Below are 22,676 nucleotides of genomic sequence, written 5' to 3'. Positions count from 1 at the left end.
AAAAGTTAAAGGATGTAAAATATATTCCATGAAAATGAGAACCAAAGAGAACAGGGATGGCTATACTATTATCAGACAAAAGAGATTTTAATTCAAAAACTGCAAACTCCCCACAGCTTTCTTAGGGGAGGATTCCATAGTGTTCATTGGCACAGACCCCAGTGACCTGCTTTGCAGAAGACACAGGAAGCTTTTGACACTGTGGTAACTAATGGCCATGGAAACAGAAGACCCTCCCCCCAAAAAAAGGGATATGCTGCTGCACATCCCCTAGAAGGAGCTACTATTATGCCACCTTAGGACCAGGGCTGCCAGCCTCCCTTAACCTCATGGGTGCCCCAGACTCCAGAGCCCTGGCTTCTCTGTCTGTGCCCACACTTCAGACCCTGATTCCATAGCCACTCTAAATGTGCTCTCACTCCAAATCCCAGATCCATGGCTGCTCCATATATATTCCTATCCCAGGCACCAGAGATATCACTGCTATGGGCTAGCCAGCACCCCAGACCCTAGAGCCACTATTGCTACACACACACCCATGCTCTAGAACCTGCCTCTGAGGCTACTGGTATGCACTCAAATCTCCAGCAACAGAGCCACTGTCATTGTAGGCTAGCCAATGTCAGGATTCTACAGCCACTATCACTCTGTGAACACCTGTACTCCAGACTCTGGCACTGTTCTGCTCAGCAAGTGCCAGCATCTGGGCAACAGAGCCATCCCCACTGTGGACTCTTCAGTGTCCCTGACCCTGGAGCCACTGTCCTACTGCAATTCCAGTCACCTGCGCCATGGTGGGCACATGATCATTGGAACATTAGACACAATATCACCACTACTTCAAGGACACCCACAAGCTGGATACAGTGCCAAGAGGGGTCCTCCCAGCCATGACAACCCTTAGAAGGATAAAACCCTAGGAGAAAATAAGATCAGGAGGTTCCAGGTAGCTGAAGACCCCAAGAGTTCCTGTAGATATTTACAGTCTTGACCACTGAAAGCCTCTTCCTATCTTCACAAACCTTCACCCCAGCTAAGGGAGCTGCACAAAGATTATGCTGCTGGGCCTTCTCTGGAACTGGAATTGCCACATCCTGCCCAGAAAACACCCTCACACCTACCCATAGGTAAAGGTATTCCCCACCAAAACCAGTTTCTAAAATCTGTTAAAGTTGACTACTCTATCAAATGCACAGATATCAGTGCAAGGCTACAAGAAACAAATAAAGAAAATATCAAGGAAACATGATAGCACTAAAGGAACACAATAATTTCCCTATAACTGACCCCAAAGAAATTGATATCTATGAATTTCCAGACACAGAATTTAAAATAATTACTAGCAAGCTACAAGAGAACACAGGTAACATCAAGGGAACATAGATTCATCACAATTTGATGAACATCTTAAACGGTACATGAACAAAATGAGACAAATAAAGAGATGAATCATTAAAAAAAGAAGAAGAAGAACTAGGGACACCTGGGTGGCTCAGTTGGTTAAGCAGCTGCCTTTGGCTCAGGTCATGATCCCAGCATCCTGGGATCAAGTCCCACATCGGGCTCCTTGCTCAGCAGGGAACCTGCTTCTCTCGCTGCCTCTGCCTGCCTCTCTGTCTGCCTGTGCTCACTCACTCTCCCTCTCTCTCTCTCTCTGACAAATAAATAAATAAAATCTTTAAAAAAAATTTTTTTTAAAAAGAACCAAATGGAAATGCTCAAGGTGAAGAATACAATGACTGAAATGAAAACTGAAAAGGTGAGCAGACATGACCAAGTGGAAGAATCTGTGAGGGTTGTTATAGGGGAAAGGGGTAGGGGGAGAGGATAACAGGGTGATGGGCATTAAGGAGGGCACATGATGTAATGAACACTGAGTGTTATACACAATTGATGAATCACTGTAACTCTACCTCTGAAACTATTAATACACTACATGTTTTTTAAGTGAATTTTTAAAAAATGAAATAAAAAAATTTTTTTAAAGATTTTATTTATTTATTTGACAGACAAAGATCACAAGTGGACAGAGAGGTAGGCAGAGAGAGAGAGGAAGAGAAGCAGGCCTCCTGCTGAGCAGAGAGCCTGATGCGGGGCTAGATCCCAGGGATCCCTGGGACCATGACCTAAGCCAAAAGCAGAGGCTTTAACCACTGAGCCACCCAGGCGCCCCAAAATAAAAAAAATTTTTAAAAACTCAAAAACAAACCATTTGAAATTACTCAGGATAAAAAAGAAAAAAGAGGGGCACCTGGGTGGCTCAGTGGGTTAAAGCCTCTGCCTTCAGCTCAGGTCATGATCCCAGGGTCCTGGGATCGAGCCCCACATGGGGCTCTCTGCTTGGTGGGGAGCCTGCTTCCCCCTCTCTCTCTGCCTGCCTCTCTGCCTACTTGTGAGCTCTGTCTGTCAGATAAATGAATAAAATCTTTTAAAATTTTTTTAAAAAGAAAAAAGAATGAAGAAGAGTGAAGAAAGCCTACAGAAATTATGAGACACTACCAAACAAAACCATACTCACATAATGAGAGTCCCAAAAGACAAGAGGGAAAAGGGGGGGGAGCTTATTTAAAGAAACAATAGCTGAAAACTTCCCAAATCTGAGGGGAAATAAAGACATCCAGATACATGAAGCTCATAGGGCACAACACATTCAACCCAGAGGACTTCACTGAAACACATTATAATAGAACTGCCAGAAATCAAAAAAAGCAAAGAATTTTGAAATCAGCAAGAGAAAAGAATCTCATCTCATACAAAGGAACACCCATGCTACTATCAGTTGCTTTCTCAGCAGAAATCTTGCAGGCCAAAAGACAGTGAGATAATATATAAAGAGTGCTGAAAGAAGAAAATTGTTAGGGCACCTGGGTAGCTCAGTGGAGGTTAAGCATCTGCCTTCAGCTCAGGTCATGATCTCAGAGTCCTGGGATCAAACCCCACATCAGGCTCCCGGCTCAGTGGAAAGTCTGCTTTTCCCTTTCCATCTTACCCCCACCCCTGCTCATGCTTTCTCTCTCTCTCTCTCTCTCAAATAAATAAATAAAACCCTAAAAAGAATGCCTCACCTGGCAAAGCTGTCCTTCAGAAAACAAGAAAACATGAAGACTTTCCCAAATAAAAGCTGAGGGAATTCATCATCACTAGGCCTCCTTAGGGAAATCTAAAGAGTTCTTTAAGCCAAAATGAAAGGATGCAATTAGTAACAGGAAAGCATACGAAGGTTAAAACTCACTGTAAAAGGAAAGTATACAGTCAAATTCAGAATACACTAACACTAGGGGCACCTGGGTGGCTCCGTTGGTTAAGCATCCAACTCTTGATTTCAGCTCAGGTCATGATCTCAGGGTTGTAGGATCGAGCTGTGCTTGGCTCTGCATTCAGGGCAGAATCTGCTCATCCCTCTCCTTCCTCTTCTGCCTCTCCCCTCCAATCTAAAATAAATAAATATTTTAAAATAATTAAAAAATAAAACTCTTAGAAAAAAACATAGGGTAAAACCTTCATGCTATTGGATTTGGCGGTGATTCCCTGCATATGACTGGATTTGGCAGTGATTTCTTGCATATGACACCAAGAACAAATGAAACAAAAGAAAAAATAGATGAATGAATACCAAAATTTAAAACTTTTATATATCAGGGGCGCCTGGGTGGCTCAGTGGGTTAAGCCGCTGCCTTCGACTCAGGTCATGATCTCAGGGTCCTGGGATCGAGTCCCGCATCGGGCTCTCCGCTCAGCAGGGAGCCTGCTTCCCTCTCTCTCTCTCTGCCTGCCTCTCCATCTACTTGTGATTTCTGTCTGTCAAATAAATAAATAAATAAATAATAAATAAATAAAACTTTTATATATCAAATGACACAATGAACAGAGTGAAAAGTAACTTATGGGACAAAATATTTATATATCATATAGTTGATAAGGATTTAATATCCCAAATATATAAAGAACTCCTACAACCTCAAAAAGACCTCATCAAAAATTGGCAAAGGAATTCTGGAAAACAGTATGAAGGTTCCTCAAGATGTTAAAAATAGAATTACCCTATGACCAGAGATTATACTACTAGGTATTTACCCCAAAGATACAGATGTAATAAAAAGAAGGGGTACATGCACCCCAAGTTCACAGAAACAATGTCCACAATAGCCAAACTGTGGAAGGAGCCGAGATGCCCTTCAAGAGATGAATGGATAGAGAAGATGTAGTACATATATACAATGAAATATTACTCGGCCATCAGAAAGGAGGAATACCCACCATTTGCTTTGACATGGATGGAAATGGAGGGGATTATGCTAAGTGAAATAAGTCAAGCAAAGAAAGACAGTTATCATATGGTTTCACTCATATGGAATATAAGGAATAGTGTGGAGGAACACAGAAGAAGGGAGGGAAAACTGAATGGGAAGAAATCAAAGAGGGAGAGAAACCATGAGAGACTGAACTCCAGGAAACAAACTGAGGGTTATAGAAGGGAGGGGGTGTTGAGGGATAGGGTAACTGAGAAATGGGCACTAAAGAGGGCAAGTGATGTGATGAGCTCTAGGCATTATACGTAAATAATGAATGAATCGTTGAAAACTACATCAAAGAGTAACAATGTATTATATGATGTGCTATATGATGGTGAACTGAACATTTAAAAAAATGGCAAAGGATGTGAATAGACATTTCTCCAAAGATATAAAAATGACCAACAATCACACGTAAAAATGTTCATAGCACTAATATTCAGGCAATGCAAATCAAAACCTCATATCCATTAGACTGTCTACTATCATATGTGTGTGTATACACACACATGTGTGTGTATATATGTAACAGTATCCACTCTACCTCCCTCCCAGTCATACAAAACTACAAAAGCTTCAATTATCATGGTTAAGGAGGCTCTTAGAAGACAAAAGCAATTCCACCTTTTGCGCAAGACAAAGTTTTAGCCCCTTGACCATAAATTCATAGAAGCATCCAAGTCACAGCAGCCCTCCCACACTTGCATATAGTTGCTAACAGTGTTGTCTGTGATTCCCTAAATGTTTCACATGTATTTTATATTTATTGATGTTCCCTCTACAGATTCTTCTTTGTTCCTAGTAAACTTTAGTAAGAAAAAAACAGAGAATAAGTGTCAATGAGAAGAAAGTGGGAACCTTTTACAAATGTAGTGATCTGAAGGGGCACGTGCACCTGAATGTTTATAGCAGCAATGTCCACAATAGCCAAACTATGGGAAGAGACTACATGTCCATCAATAGATAAATGTATAAGGAAGATGTGGTATACATATTCAATGGAATACTATGCAGCCATCAAAAAGAACAACACGGATGGAACTAGAGGGTATTATGCTAAGCAAAATAAGTCAATCAGAGAAAGACAATTATCATATGATCTCTCTGATATGAGGAATTTGAGAGGCAGGACAGGGGTTCATGAGGGAAGGGAGGGAAAAATGAAACAAGATGGGACCAGGGAGGGAGACAAACCATAAGAGACTTAATCTCGGGAAACAAACTGAGGGTTGCTGGGGGGTGAAGGGGAGAGATAGGGTAGCTGGGTTATGGACATTGGGAGGGTATGTGTTCTGCTGAGTGCTATGAAATGTGTAAGACTGATGATTCACAGAACTGTACCCCTGAAGCAAATAATGCATTATGTGTTAATTTTAAAAAGACCAAAAAAAAGTGGGAATCTTAGTGCACTGCTGGGAATGTGAAACGGTGCATCTGCTGTGGAGAACAGCATTGGAGAGTCCTAAAAAAAATAAAAAAGTAAGAATTGAACTACCCCATGATCCAGAAATTCCAATTCTGGGAATCTACCCAAAACAACTGAAAGCAGAAACTTACGAGGATATTTGTACACCATGCTCATAGCAGTATTATTCACAGCAACCAAAAGGTAGAAGCAACCCAAGTGTCTCATCAATAGATTAAAAAAGAAAATGGACTATATCTATATGGTGGAATTAAAAAGGAAGGAAAAAGGAAGGAAATCCTGACAGTGGCAACAATGATGAACCCTGGGGAGATTATGCAAAGTAAAATAAGCCCATCACAAAAGGACACATACTATATGATTCTATTTATACGAGGTACCTAGAGTAGGCTAACTCACAGAGACAGAAAGTACAGTGGTGGTTGCCAGGGAGCTGGGGGAGGGAGGAATGGGGAATTGTTTCGTGGTACAGGATTTCAGTTTGGGAAGATGAAAGAATTCTGGAGATTAGTTACACATGATATGAAGGTACTTAACACCAGTGAAATGTACCCTAAACAATGGTTAAGATATTATGTGCATTTCATTACAATTTTTTTAATGAATGTTGAGTTCCGATCTGACTGAACAAACAACATGAATTCCCTGTATGGAAGATAAAAAGTAAGAAAATGTTAAGACTTTCCCTGTAGACAAAAGTAACAAATTAAACCACTGGAAGTAATAACTTTCCAGTAGAAAAACCTTAAGGGGATGATGTGTCTGGAGTCCAGGAGAATTGGGCCCAGCCAGACCCAAGACAATTACTGCACATTTATTTTTAACAATGCCCACTGAGTATGGCTCCCTAGAGGCCAAGAGCAGACCTGAAAATAATTCAAGTGTGAGCCCCACACATCTCTCCTTGGCCCAGGAATTAGGGAATGAGCCCAGCTCTCTCAGCCTCCTTGCTCACCCTGCCTTCCACCCACACACTTGCTCTGCATTTTTCTTCCAATGGGGCCCAGGCTTGAGTCTCCAACTCCAGGACGCTTGTGAGCCATCTGCCCCTCCTTAGCAAGGAGGAGTAACTCAGGAGAAGGCAGCATCCTTGGGTGGGCTTGGCAGAAATCAGACCAACTGAACAGGTCAGTGATAAGGTGGGGACAGAAGAAGACACTCCTCTCTCAATGCCCCCAAATGTGTAAGACTAAAGACATCTACTCCTCCACTTCTCAAAGACAAGTAGAATCAGAGACCTGTAGGGGACTTTGGAAACCACACAGGGATCCAACCCCAACACTTTACAAACTTCCTAAACTCACATAGGACTAGACGTCGGGACCATTTCTCTCAGCCTCCCTTCATTCCCAACTATGAGGGCCTATCCAGTCATTCCAACACCTTCTAATGCTTATCCTTGGCAGAGACATCTGAAAATGTTTGCTCTTGCTCAGACATGCTCAGAAGCAGAGCAAGTGACTGACTACAATAGCCTAATTCTTATTTCTTGTTAAATGGAAGCAACTTAGCAGGGGAAAAACTAGCAGAAATTAAACCTCAAACTGTTCCCCTTACCCTCCAAATTAACATATTTTTGTTGTCAGATGTACACAGATGTTATCTGTATGTACCTGCTACCTTATGTTCTGCTTTTAAAGTCTATGTCATAGACAAATATCCAGAAATCAACACTTTTTTTCATTTTTAATATCTGTATGATATTCTATTACATCGCTACATTATCATTGCAAAGATATAGACCCTGGGAGAAAATTTTAAAATTAATGTTTAAGTACTTGGTACAGTGCCTGCTGTAGGGTATATATTTATTTATTATTGATAATATATCTATATACTTGGAAGCATGATCATCTGAATTAATTAAAACCTTCCAATTAGAATACATTTCTATTATATATATTCCTTTACTTTACCCATTATAATTTCCTTTGAACAAATATTTCATTTCCCAAGTTGAATTAAAATCCAAATATTCAATTTCATCATCGCTGGAAATGAAAACACCACTTTCATTCCTTTTTTTTTTATAGTTATTTATAGTTGATCTATCAGTAAGCAATTTACTAATTTTTGTGTTATATTACACTTTACAACTCTGCTCATTAACTTTATTTTTAGCAGTGACTTCATTTCTTTTAATAGCTTAGCTATAAATAGATATTTTGCAAAAAGTTATGTTTTTATTTCTTTTTTCTTTACAGATAGCCATGGCCAGCATTTCTAACAAGATATTAAATAAGGAGTGAAAACAGAGAATACCCATATTTTGTTCTTCTTTTTAGGGAAAAAGTAGAAGTCTTCAATAAACATGATGTTGACTCTTGCTTTCAAATACACCACTTGCCATATTAAGGAAAAAAGCACTGTTTTCAGAGTTTTAATCTGTAAGGTTTTGATAAATTTATCTGGATCTCATTACAGTAGTTGGTATTTTGTTTGTGTTAAACTAGGTTAATGGATTTCCTTGAATCTGATAGAGAATTCTTTTAATGCAGTTTCCTTGGCTTGCACACTTTTTTTTTTTTACTTGTGGGCATTTGCATCTATGTCTAAAAACAAAATTGGTCTAAAATATTTCTTTCATTATCTTGCTTAGTTTGAGCTTGAAGTCGTATTTGCGTCTAAAAATGAATTGACAAATAATGACTGAATAACAATAGCCAAGTTAACTGGGTGCCAACTGCTTACAAGGCACTGTTCTATGTACATTATGGGCATTTCCTCACTTAATGTTTGTTAACAACCCCTGTACGCAGATATTACTAATCCACTTTACAGATAATTACACCATAACTTTGTTTTTATACTTTTTATTATTGAATTGGTCCTTAGAAAGCTTAAATATTTTCTTCATTGGAGTCAGACTATTTTATAAGTTTGCATTTCTTTCTCTTTTAGTGTTATATTCATGCTCTCTAATTCTTTTTGCACCTATGGGGCTACGGAGCATATTTGTGAGTAGTCCTCTATTTTATTTGATAAGATGTATTAGCCTCTAATTGAAAATAATAGTCAACTTAAATTTGAATCTTTTGTATTAGCTATTAAATTTTCCAAATCCTGGCCTCATTCTCATTTTCATTCTCATCTGTTTATCAAAATTGCTTATTAACTCTTTTTCAAAGAATCAATGATCAGATTTCTGCTTAAATTAATTTTCTTTTTCTATGTCATTTGTTTTTACTTTATTTTAACTTGTTTCCCCTTCTCAATTATTTAAGCGAAGCTCATTATGGCTCAGTCCCTGAATAAAACTAAACATGAGGACTCCAAAGTCAAAGACAAGCATTTTCTCCACCCCTTGGGCTCTCAGAAAACAGGTCCCGTATTTAAGCCAACACAAACGGCAGAGTTGTCGTGATCACCAGAGAAAGGTGGAGGACCGCCACTGAAGCAGAACACAAGGCCAGTCTGTGCGCTGGCTGCCCAAGGATCAGACCCCAACAAATAGGTGCCTGGGTTCAGGTATGTATGTAGTGTAGCATGGAGCCCGTACCTATGGACATCTGAGTGATGACATTAGGTGGTTTACAGAGATGGAGCCAAGTAGCATCAAATCACATGGTGAGAAAGTGATTGCATTTTGAGTTCTCCCTCAACTCTTCTGACCCCTCTCAGAGAAATCCTCAGGTGCTATTTCCCTAACTCCTCCTTTGCACTTTACATTCTCCTTTTTTTTTTTTTTTTTTTTGGTGGGGTTATTTAGAGATTTTAGTTGTTTATTTATTTGTCAGAGAGAGAGAGAGCGAGTGCACAAGCAGGCAGAGTGGCAGGCAGAGGCAGGGAGAGAAGCAGGCTCCCCACTGAGCAAGGAGCCTGATGCGGGACTCGATCCCAAGACCCTGGGATCATGACCTGAGCTGAAGGCAGCAGCTTAACCACTGAGCCAACCAGGCACCCCTCTCCTTTTTTAACCAAGGAAAAGTGGGTTTCAGACTCAGAATTTCCTACAGGTAATGGTATCTGGCTAAAATTCTTAATTTTTTAATTTCTTAAGTATCATGGGGTACAAATTTTTACTTTTAATAAATTTATTGCAATTGACAAAATTAGTGAGTTAAATAAGAGTGTTAATGAAACAATAAAACAGATGATAAGTAAATGTGAATGCTGTTTGGGAGACACAAGGTCGGTATCAGGTGAAGGAGGACTCTCTTTAAGGTCTCACCCAATCTCAAAGATGTGTGGTCACAAAGGGGAATATGAAAAGCAGTTATCCCTTCATTCAACAAAAGCATAAAAACACTGAGTGTCTCCTTTAGTCCAGGCATGATTCTAGAAACTAGGGATATAGCAATACATTAAAATAAAGCTCCTGCCCTCAGGAGCTTATGATATGATAGGTCAGAAGAATGAGGAGGACTGAGAGCAAGAAACCAGCAAGACAGGAGAGATGCCACCAAAAAACTGTGCTTAAAATCCAGATGGGAGGGGTGGCTCAGTGGGTTAAAGCCTCTGCCTTCAGCTCAGGTCATGATCCCAGGATCCTGGGATCGAGCCCCGCGTTGCGTCGGGCTCTCTGCTCAGCAGGGAGCCTGCATGCTCCTCTCTCCCTCTGCCTGCCTCTCTGCCTACTTGAGATCTCTGTCTGTCAAATGAATAAATAAAATCTTAAAAAAAAATCCAGTTGGGAATGCATTTCCAAAAATGGAAGTGACCAACCCTACTAACTGCACCTTGTTGGGGTTGTTTTTTTTTTTTTAAGATTTCTATTATTTAATTATTTATTTGACAGACAGAATTCACAAGTAGGCAGAGAGGCAGGCAGAGAGAGAGAGGAGGAAGCAGGCTCCCTGCCGAGCAGAGAGCCCGATGTGGGGCTCGATCCAGGACCCTGGGATCATGACCCGAGCCAAAGGCAGAGGCCTTAACCCACTGAGCCACCCAGGTGCCCAGGTGCCCCTGCACCTTGTTGGTTTTAGTATGATGGAGCCTGAGAACCAACCTCAGATGTGGCATTGGTGGCCATGGAAGTTTCAGGGATTGGGGAGAAGCCTGAGAAGGGGGCTTCATGAGCAAACAGGAAGAAGGAAACTGGGGTTTGTGTACTGCCCACAGCTTGAGGACTTTTGTGGAAAGGGAGAGTAGAGAAGTGAGCTGACAGCCAGAGGGGAATGTGGGTCAAGGATGGATTTTTAAAACTCAGTGATTTCTGTGTGCTGACAGGAATGATCCAGAAGGTAGGAGAAAAATCCTTTTCATTTTAAGTTAGACTCCATCTTAGCGTGGGTCTTCTTCAAACAGGGAATACTTGGAAAGAGAACTTTCCTAACGAGGGAGAAGTAGTAACAAGAAATTTTTCTTCTCCTACATGTCTGGAGAAGTAGAGGATTGGAAGGAAAAGAGGCTGGCATCACTTTGGTTTGAAAGGAGTACTAGTCAAGGAAGGGACAGTGCTTTTGCTGCTACACACACCACAGCTCCCAGTCTCATAATGTACCTCTCCCAGTACAGGTGACCCTCTCCCACCATATCCCTGCCCCATTCCACCTGCTCCACATGCCCCCTCCTCCTACCCCAGCACTGGCCACTCCAGGAAGGCCTGACCCATTTACACAGATGTCCTGAGGCTAAGTTCACCAGGTAGCACTTTTTCGGTCTTTTGGAGAAAATCAAAGCAGTGAAATCGAAGGAGCACATTTATCTTCCACGCTAAGGAATAGCTCTAAGCAACGCTATGGCATAGTCAAAATCTCCATCCCTCTTTTACCCTCCCCACCTGCACTGGTAAGTTCCTTAGCTCCAAGCAGGCTCCACCTCAGCAAAATGGTGGGGTGGAGTAAGGCAACCTCCCAAGAGGGTTTTCCCCTTGTCACTTCCTGCCCAGTTCATGGTGGGCCATAACCCTGCCCCCATGGCTTTTCCAGACTGATTTTCCCCCTCAGCTCTTCCCCCATCCCCGCTCAGCACACTGACTCAAGTTCTTTCTCTCCCCACCATCCCTCTTTGTGATCTACTACGTCTTGTGAAGCAGTGGAAAATAAGTGATATATCTAATGAAACTTCAGCTGAGCTCACAATGAACTATTATGAACTCCAGTTTAATGTGTTCCTATCGTTTCTTTTTTGCCCACTTCATTCCTTTGAGCGATGTTACACTTGTAGTTTCTCTTTGTTATCTGCAGGGGCAACTCTTACCCTCCAGAGGCAAATCCCCCTCCTGGATAAGCCCAGACGGAAGGGCTGGCTGTGCTGTCCCAGTCAGCAGGCTCTTCTGTCCAGGTTTGTCCTGATGTACTTCATTCACGTCATCATCACCAGGACCAAAATGACCCAGAGCCTGTGAAAAGTGGCAGCCGGGGCTAAGCCCTGGGCTGTATGTGACTGGGGAAAATAAAGGAAGACAAAGTATTTGAGGGGAAGAAGGGTATGTACAAATAAGACCCTCTGGTTCTATATATGTGCCACTGTGGTTCCAGAATTCTGTAGAGAAAGGGCCTTCAGATGGCAACCTTACTGGGAGTAAGAAGAAATTGTATTTCTATAGTTCTTTACTTAATAGTGAGACATGAGTTGTTCAAATCAAAAAATGAGAGTACGATAGAGTCTGGGCAGGGGGCGGGGGGCAAAACACCCTAAGTACTCCTTGTTTGTTAGCACCACTGAGTACATGGTCATATGTCACAAGGATTCTCCTTAGAGGGATGGCATATGGGCCTTTGCTAGTTCAGGATCAGCAGTATTTTCGCAGTGAAATAATTAAAACCCTGACTTCAGGGTCTGTTGGGGCCTGAAGACTCCCTGGTTGAAGCTTTTCCTTTGGTAGGTGGAGAGCGTTCTTTGGGGTCCATACCAATTGAACAGAGAGATGTGAGTTATCCAGATGTGAGTTGAGGGGCTGTATGAGGGAAGAAGGGAGGCATGGGTCCCATCCCCCATTCCCTATAGCCTCTGCCTGGTCTGGATCTCCCAGCAGGACCAGCCAATCATGGAGGGAGAAAACCACACAAGCATCTCTGAGTTCATCCTCCTAGGGCTCTCCAGCCAGCCTGAAAGGCAGGAGCTGATCTTTGGGCTCTTCCTTGTCATGTACCTGGTCGGGGCAGCTGGGAACTTGCTCATCATCCTGGCCATTGGCTCAGACTCCCACCTCCACACGCCCATGTACTTCTTCCTCAGCAACCTTTCCCTGGTGGATTTCTGCTTCATCTCTGCCACAGTCCCCAAGATGCTTGTGAACATTCAGATGCAGACTCGGTCCATTTCCTATGGCGGCTGCCTAACTCAGATCTACTTCTGCATTTTGCTTGCCAACATGGACAACTTTCTCCTGACAGCAATGGCTTATGACCGCTACGTGGCCATCTGTCACCCCCTGCACTACTCCACCATGATGAGTCTGCAAATCTGTGCCCTGATGCTAGGAAGTTCCTGGCTCATTGCCAGCCTCCACTCCCTGCTACATACTGTCCTCATGGCTCGGCTGGAGTTCTGTGCCAGCAACGCCATCCCTTACTTCTTTTGTGACCTCATTCCCCTGCTCCAGCTCTCCTGTTCTAACACCCAGCTCAACCAGCTCATGATTCTGCTGGTGGGGGGCTTGATTGTCCTCATCCCCTTTCTTGGCATTCTTGTGTCCTACACCCGCATTGTATCTGCTGTGCTCAAGGTCCCATCTGCCCGAGGCAAACAAAAGGCCTTTTCCACCTGTGGCTCTCACCTCACTGTAGTCCTCCTCTTCTATGGGACCATTACAGGGGTCTACCTGAATCCCTCATCCTCCCACACAGCTGATAAGGAATCATTGGCTTCAGTGATGTATATGGTGGTCACACCCATGCTGAATCCCTTCATCTACTGCCTGAGGAACAAGGACATGAAGGGAGCTCTAAGAAAACTATTTGGAGTGAAGGCTTTATCCTGTGGGCTACGATAGCAAAGACCCCTTTCAGGGTCTTTATTCTGGGAATGGGATGAACCAGGGGAAGGCTCTACATACGGAAGGCTTAAAGAACACAGACCTCATTGTCTTGGGTTACCATGGCCAGGGAGTCTTCTCATTACTCCATAAATAATTTCCAAGTCCCTTCTTGGGCCCTCGCACAGACTGCTGAGGGGCATAAACTCTCACCTAAAGACAGAACCAAAAAAAAGCAGATGCAAATTAGCTTTATCTGCAGACCTTCTAGAGAGGGTACAAGAGGAAAAGGTGAACTCATAGGAATCTACGGCCTGTGCTAATAGCCTGTGACAAAGGGATGACCTCTGAGAGCCCCATGCACCCCCAGTTCCTCAAATCCTTAACCCTCATGCATCCCAATTTCTAAACTCCTCTGCTACACCCTCTTCCTCAACCACCATCCCCACATTCTGGGTTGAATCTAGCTCTGGGGACAGACTTGATTGTCCTCAAAGCCATCCCACTCCTGGCCTTGGATGCTGCCGGGTGGGGTTCCAAACTCTAGGTACTTGCATCAGGAATGCCTGCAGCTCAGATAAAATACCATACCCTTATGAAGCCACTTCACATCTCCCCAGGTGAGAGAGAGTATTTTCTCTCCCCTGGAATGCCATATAATTCTAATTCTGTTCAATACTTTTCATACCTGGCTCCTCATGATTCATGTTCACCACAACTCCACTCCAAGCAGGAATGTTGGGTCCTTTTTAAATTTCATAAAAGGTCCTGTTCGTTTTAAGAAAAGCATCCTCAGAAGACTCCATCACAGTGCTCGGTTTAAAATAAGGACTCAATAAAAGCTGTTAATAAATGCTAATGACGACCATGATAATGGCAGCACACACTGCAAATAAAACAAAACAAAACAAAACAAAAAACCACTTACATCCTCTCTCCCCATGATTTAGTCTTAACCAATACCTTTTATATCTCCCCTTCCAAGGAAAAAGAGCTACCAATCCAGCTGGTCAGAACCTAAAGAGTTCAATGGTGCATATTTTATGAAGGTTAGTGCGCCCTTCATCCAGGGATGAAGCCCCCTTCCTTCCAGCCTGCCCCTGGTTAGTCCTCTTCTATTCATGGTCTCCTTGGCATCCCCATTTTGGGCCCAGCCACCTCTCTCTATAATACACCGGGGCTAAACACGCAGATCCTCAATTCAAATTTGGGGCTCAGAGTGGGAAGAGGGTAGCCCAGACTGTTTTCCAGCTCACCTTTGACCAGTGAGTCCACAATGGAGGTTACTGGTTGTAACTCAGACACTAACAAAGTGGCACTCTGGCTCAAAGTTTGCTATTGTTCTTTGAGCATATTGTTTCCTTGGGAGCCCTCAGGAGTTAGGATGATTGGCAGGGCAAGATATAGGCTTTCCTGGGCCTCTGACCATAAAACCACAACAATACCAACAAAATCTCACCTCAAACCCATAAAAAAGATGTGAAGAAAAGCTGACATCAACCACCCTCCCAGAATAGGCTGCATAAACCCAATCTCATGAATGTACCAGAACATTAATTTAAAAAAAATATGTATTCAAGAAAGGAAGAAAAATAGCTCCATTATTCACATTTTTTAAAAAAATTTTTTTTTTAGATTTTTTTTTATTTATTTGACAGAGAGAGATCACAAGCAGGCAGAGAGAGAGAGAGAAGGAAGCAGGCTCCCTGGTGAGCAGAGAGTCCGATGCGGGGCTCGATCCCAGGACCCTGGGATCATGACCTGAGCCGAAGGCAGCGGCTTAACCCACTGAGCCACCCAGGCGCCCCTATCCACATTTTAAAATAGCACTATTAAGTACCCCTAGTAATAAAGTGGAAGTATCTTCAAGAATAATGAGGAGAATAATAATAATAATAATAATAATAATAATAAAGAATAAGGAGAATAGTAAATATCAACGATACGGCATTTTCCAAGTCACATATAATCCTTTCATCCAATACCTTCTCATTCCCACTGGATGCCTTTCCACACCAGCAGACCACAGCTACATCCAGTTAACACATACAGTTTGAACTCAAGTGACAATTCCATACCAGTTACTATATTCTGGGCACTGGGGATATATCAGCAAACAAAACAAAGTTTCTAATTTCATGGAGCTGATGTTCCAAGACATGGGAAGGAAATAGGGAGGGAAAAAAAGACTATATCTATCTATATATATATATATATATAGTCAGAAAGCTCTAAGTGCTATAAAGAAAAATATATCTAGGTCAGGGAATAGTAATTGATAAGGAATGTAACTGTGGAACTGTGGCAGGGTCATGCTTCAAAGGTCTGTTGTGGAAAAACAAACCACCCAAACTTAGTGGCATAAAATAATAGCAATCATTGGGGCGTCTGGCTAACTCAGTTGGTGGAGCATGGGACTCCTAATCTCAGAGTCATGAGGTCAAACTCTGTGTTGGGCGAGGAGTGAAAATAAAGGTAATAATACAACAATAAAAAATAAATAATGCTTACCTAACCAGGGCTCTTACAGAGTTCAAGCAAATTCTTATATATAAAATGCCTGTAATAGCTAGCAGACACTCAACAAATATTAGTTAACAATTTTTAAAAAAATAACAGCAATAACTTAAATGTTTTAATTTTTTAAAGATTTTTATCTATTCTTTTGTCAGGGAGAGAGAGAGCACACGCAGAGTAGGAGAGGGAGAACAGGCTCCTCGCTGAGCAAGGAGCCTGATGCAGGACTCAGTCTCAGGACTACAGGATCGTGACCTGAGCCAAAGGCAGACGCTTAACTGACTGAGCCACCCAAGCATCCCAGCAATCATTTATCTCTTATCTTTCTGGAGTGACTGTGTTGGGCGAGGCAATGCTCCTTCAGGGTTTGTCATGTGGTTGCAGACAAAGAGGTTTGGGTGGGAGTTACCCTGAAGGATTACGCATCTAATGGTCTTTGCTGGCTGTCAATGAGGACCACAGTTGGGGCTGTTGTTGGAATATCTATCTGTGGTCTGTCTGGGTGACATAGGCTTCCTCACAGCATGATAGCTCTGTCCCAGAGCAAACATTCCAAGTACTTTTCATGACCCAGCCTGAAGAGAACAGTATCACTGCCTTCATATTTTACTTGTTAAAAGTGAGTCACTATGGGCAGACAATATTCAAGGGAAAGGGAATTAGACTTTAACTCTTGATGGGAAGAATGTCAAAGAATTTGGTGACATGCTTTAAAAATATCACAGATAGTTAGGGAAGGTCTCTCAAAACAGAAACTCACATAAAGAGAGAAATAAAATCATAAAAGGTCTTGAGAAAATGGGTTCCAGACACAGGGAACAAGAGCACAGCCCCTAAGAAAGTGTGTTCTTGGCATGCTGGCGAACATGCTCCAGTAAGAACTGTTAGCTAAGTAAAGTTTTTGACTTTTACTCTGAGAAGAGAAACCTTTGGAAAGTTCTGAGCAGAGATGTGAGATGATCTTATTTTTATTTCCTAAAGTTCTTTTATGATGAAGAAACTACAGAGTGGAAAGAAAAGCATCCATTCCCTGATAAAATAATCCAAGAGAGAAGATGGTGACTTGAACCTGAAAGTGCTGGAAGTAATAAGAAGCTGCTTAGCCATGTGTGGGTTGAAATAGAACTGGTAGAATACTGATGGTTTGGATTCAGGAAATGAGAGAGAGGGCTCTAGGCTTTATGGCCTGAGCAACTAAGGGAATGCAAGGTCTATCCACTGAGATGAGAAGAAGGAAAATAAAAGAGTTTTGGATGGTGGAAAGAAAACAAAGAGTTCGGTTTTGTGTAAGTTTGAGATGCCTATTTGATCTTCAAATGGGTAGCTCTATCTAGAAGTTAAAACTCAGTGGAGTTCTACATCCCCTGGGATGTGGCTTCCCCACCCTCTGCTATGCCACTGAAACAGATCTCACCAATATTACCAATGATTCTCTAAGTTGATAAGGCCAGTGGCATGAAACACATTCCCACTGTTGTGCAGCCACACCTCCATCCGTCCACAGAACTCCTCGTGTTCCAAAACTGAAAGTCTGCCCCCATCTAACACTAACTCCCCATTCCTTCTGCTCCTGGCACCTGGCAACCACCCTTCTACCTTCTGTCTCTGTGAGTCTGACTACTTTAGGTACCTCATCTGAGTGGAATCATATAGCACTTGTCCTTCTATTTCAATTACCACAGTGTCTTCAAGTTTCATCTGTGCGGTAGCATGTCAGAATTCCCTTCCTTTTGGGGGCGCCTGGGTGACTCAGTGGGTTAAAGCCTCTGCCTTCGGCTCAAGTCATGATCCCAGGGTCCTGGGATCGAGCCCCGCATTGGGGTCTCTGCTCGGCAGGGAGCCTGCTTCCTCCTCTCTCTCTCTCTGCCTGCCTCCCTGCCTACTTGTGATCTGTCAAATAAATAAATAAATAAAATATTTTTTAGGGACGCCTGGGTGGCTCAGTTGGTTGGACAACTGCCTTCGGCTCAGGGCGTGATCCTGGAGTCCCGGGATCGAGTCCCACATCAGGCTCCCAGCTCCATGGGGAGTCTGCTTCTCTCTCTGACCTTCTCCTCGCTCATGCTCTCTCTCACTGTCTCTCTCTCTCAAATAAATAAATGAAATCTTTTAAAAAAATAAATAAATAAAAATAAAATAAAATATTTTTTAAAAAAAGAATTCCTTCCCTTTTTAAGGCTGAGTAACCCATTGTATGAATAAATCACATTTTATCAACTCATCCATTGATGACACATTGGTTGTCTCCACCTTTTGACTATAGTGAATAACAAGGCTATAAGCATAGGTATATAAATATCTTTTTAAATCCCTGCCTTCAATTCTTTGGGGTCTGTACCCAGAACTAGAACTGCTGTGTCATAATAGTAACTCTAGTTTTAATTTCTTGAGGAACCACCAAACTGCCTTGCAAGGCATTTTTTGCATTTTACATTCCCACCAAAAGTGTACAAGTGTTCCAATTCCTCCACACCCAAACTAAAAGATTTTTTAAAAAATGAAATCTCTAGTAAGCATCTTCAGGGAAAAGTTGCACATCTTTGCTATCTGTCTCTAGTTTGGGGTTAATCTCTTTTTTCCTTTTTGCTGTTACACTTAGTAAATTAGGAAAAGAAAATGAAATGCAAGAATATAATACATACTGAGTAAAGATCCAATGTTGAGATAAGGTATTAGTGTGTGCTGTTATGAATGGAGTTATTCTGACCATGATATGGTCTATACAAGTGGTAGTCTAGGTATGGATCTTCCCTTAGTTGGTGCCTAGAGTCAGCTCCATGTAAACAAATAAGCTGGGTGGGACAATGGAACAGTTTCAATAAAAGGGTGGTAAGGAAATAGATATAAAACTAAGAACAGGGTACATGGGTGGCTCTGTTGGTTAAGCAACTGCCTTTGGCTCAGGTCATGATCCTGGAATCCCAGGATCAAGTCCCACATCAGGCCCTCTGCTAATCAGGGAGCCGGCTTCTCCCTCTGCCCCTCTCCCCTTTCATGCTCGCTCACTCTCTCCCTCTCTCAAATAAATAAAATCTTAAAAAAAAAACAAACTGAGAACAGTGCTCGCTTGGACAGCACTTAAGTGGAACAATACAGAGATTAGCATGGCCCCTGTGCAAGGATGAAATGCAAATTCATGAAGTGTTCTATATTTTTGTATGGAATAATTGAATCACTAGATTATACACCTGAAACTAATATAACACTGCATGTTAACTCACTGGAATTAAAATTAAATTAAATTTTTGAGAAAAGATCCAGCGGGTTGAGAAAAAGAATTAGTTTTGCTATCTCTGCTTTATAAAGCACACATGCCCTTTGTGATGGCTTCTCCCAACAAAGTGACAGCCAAATCTACAAATGGCTCTGCACTCACTCTTTCCCTCCTTTCTCTTCCTCCCCCTTACCTTCTTTTTCCTTCAACAAATCAAGACATCCCTTTACTTTAGTCAGGCACAAAAGAAGACATCTTAGGATATTTTACTGAGAAGCTAAGGTAAAATAAGAGGATATAACACCTCATTCAAAATAAGGCAAAAGGGAAGGGTTTTCTTCTTGAAGAGAAGTCTGCACTATCTAGAATCCAGTCTACTGTTGAACTTGACTTCTGGATCGGGACTGATTCTCACTTGCAAAAGCTGTGCTCCTTCCCAAACTCTACTATATCATTTCAGTGGTCTCCTCATCAATGCCCTTGATATCCTCCAAGTCCTCCTCTAAAGTTATACAGAACAAAGACCTATCAGTTTACTTAAAGGGATACAGTTAAAGATCTTTTACAGACACAGATCTCAGAACTTACAGGTACGGTTCTGTTGAAGAGTTCCTAACAAACCCTCTGTGACGCTCAGACTCTCCCAGTTGTGTCACAGCTGCTTTGCTGTGCTCTCCACATCCAGTCCAACACCTAGTCAGGGATAAGCACAACCTCATCTACATCAGGATTCAAGCATTTTTCCAATGAGCTGCACCCTTGGGATGGCCAAAGAAAAGTGCTTCATCCTCCTCGCCCGTTATGGGGTGAGTGCAGCAAAGCAATGGCATCCAAGAAAATTGGGGAGGGACAGCCACCACGGATTCATTAAAGAAATCTTTCTTAAGCACATTTATTAAGCTGGACATTACGGTGAGCCCTGAGACAGAGCAGTGAATGGATTTCTGACCAAAATAAGTCAGAATCAAAGTATTTTTCTAGGGAGAGATTGGGATGTAAGTATTCTGTATTGTTGAAGAGATTCACTTGTTATGGCTACAACCTGAAAGGAGTAAAATAACACTTTGCTCTAAGTCATGTCTTGCTGTCCTGGGGCCATATCTGCTTTGGGCTGGTAGGGGTAAACTTCAGGGTCTGTTCCAATGTTTGAATGGGTACTCTGGTGAAGCCACATGTTTCCCACAATGGAGCTACCATTCCTGAAATTTATGTGATTATCACCTGAAGGGCTGCGTAAAATGAAGATTCCCCGCAGACAAATGCTCCTTCTACAAATACATTTTAAGCAAGTTCCCCAGATGATTTTGATGTTAAGTGGCCTTCAGATAATACTGTGAGAATCTCTGTTGAAAAGCATTATTAAAAGATAAACGGAGATTAAAAATAGAACTTCCCTATGATCCTGCAATTGCACTACTGGGTATTTATCCCAAAGATACAGATGTAGTGAAAAGAAGGGCCATCTGTACCCCAATCTTTATAGCAGCAATGGCCACGGTCGCCAAACTGTGGAAAGAACCAAGATGCCCTTCAACAGACGAATGGATAAGGAAGATGTGGTCCATATACACTATGGAGTATGATGCCTCCATCAGAAAGGATGAATACCCAACTTTTGTAGCAACATGGACGGGACTGGAAGAGATTATGCTGAGTGAAATCAGTCAAGCAGAGAGAGTCAATTATCATATGGTTTCACTTATTTGTGGAGCATAACAAATAGCATGGAGGACATGGGGAGTTAGAGAGGAGAAGGGAGTTTGGGGGGAAATTGGAAGGGGAGGTGAACCATGAGAGACTATGGACTCTGAAAAACAATCTGAGGGTTTTGAAGAGGCAGGGGGTGGGAGGTTGGGGTACCAGGTGGTGGGTATTAGAGAGGGCACAGATTGCATGGAGCACTGGGTGTGGTGCAAAAATAATGAATACTGTTATGCTGAAAATAAATAAAAAATAAAATTTTAAAAAAAGATAAACTAAGATTAAAAATAAGAGTTTCCCTATGATCCTGCAATTGCACTACTGGGTATTTACCCCAAAGATACAGATGTAGTGAAAAGAAGGGCCATCTGTACCCCAATGTTTATAGCAGCAATGGCCACGGTCGCCAAACTATGGAAAGAACCAAGATGCCCTTCAACAGACGAATGGATAAGGAAGATGTGGTCTATATACACTATGGAGTATGATGCCTCCATCAGAAAGGATGAATACCCAACTTTTGTAGCAACATGGATGGGACTGGAAGAGATTATGCTGAATGAAATAAGTTAAGCAGAGAGAGCCGATTATCATACGGTTTCACTTATTTGTGGAGCATAACAAATAGCATGGAGGACATGGGGAGATGGAGAGGAGAAAGGAGATGAGGGAAATTGGAAGGGGTGGTGAGCCATGAGAGACTATGGACACTGAAAAACAATCTGAGGGTTCTGAAGGGGCAGGGGATGGGAGGTCGGGGTACCAGGTGGTGGGTATTATAGAGGGCACAGATTGCATGGAGCACTGCGTGTGGTACAAAAACAATGAATACTGTTATGCTGAAAATAAATTTTAAAAAAATTTTTAGGGCACCTGGGTGGCTCAGTGGGTTAAGCCGCTGCCTTCAGCTCAGCTCATGATCCCAGGGTCCTGGGATGGAGTCCCGCATCGGGCTCTCTGCTCAGCGGGGAGCCTGCTTCCTTCTCTCTCTCTCTCTCTCTCTCTCTGCCTGCCTCTCTGCCTACTTGTGATCTCTCTGTGTCAAATAAATAAATAAAATCTTTTAAAAATTTTTTAAAAATATAAATAAATAAATAAAAATAAGCAAAAAAGAAAAATAGGCACTCTACAAATGAATAGGTAACAAAACGGCTCATTATGTGAGGACAATATGTAAAAAGAAAGGATTGAGTTGTATTAATTAAATATGAATCATTGCTCTGAAAAAAATATGCCCTCTTTCCACGGGGGGGGGGGGATAAAGTGAGGCATATTAAAAATGTTTAGAGTTTGAGCAAAAATCAGTTCCCAACAGACAATAGCAAACCAGAAGTGGCTAGCAGCCCTCCACCCATAGGAGGTAGCGGCCAGATATTTATAAATGTAGGAAGCAAAGCAGAGCAACTATCTGATTGGCCTTACAGGGGAAAGGCTATTTGTGATTGTTTGCCCTTATGTTTCGATTTCTTCGAGGCACTGACAGACTTAGGTATGGGGTTGCTTATGCAGGCTGCCAAGGCATTAGAACTCCATATTTAATGGCCTCCTTGTTTAATTAATTTAACAGCATGAAGGACAAAACCTCAATCTGGAATACCGTAAGGACAATCTTCATCTTGAGTATTAAGTGTGTCAGGGACTTGCCAACTCTACCACGAGCAAAGG

The 22,676-nt window shown here is 42.1% G+C and overlaps 1 protein-coding gene and 1 pseudogene across 1 annotated transcript; both read left to right on the top strand.

Annotated features, from left to right (window-relative positions):
• Positions 1-12,649: 12,649 nt before the first annotated feature.
• On the top strand, positions 12,650-13,597 carry LOC122895353 (olfactory receptor 1F12-like). Its single transcript, XM_044232706.1, has one exon. It carries the CDS (start codon positions 12,650-12,652, stop codon positions 13,595-13,597), a length of 948 nt encoding a protein of 315 aa, XP_044088641.1.
• A 5,558-nt stretch (positions 13,598-19,155) lies between these two features.
• LOC122896221 lies at positions 19,156-19,252 on the top strand (annotated as a pseudogene).
• The last annotated feature ends 3,424 nt before the right edge of the window (positions 19,253-22,676 follow it).

Source organism: Neovison vison, chromosome 14, assembly GCF_020171115.1.
Source record: "Neovison vison isolate M4711 chromosome 14, ASM_NN_V1, whole genome shotgun sequence".
Classification (NCBI taxonomy): Eukaryota; Metazoa; Chordata; class Mammalia; order Carnivora; family Mustelidae; genus Neogale; species Neogale vison.
This window is presented reverse-complemented; position numbering and strand designations above follow the sequence as displayed.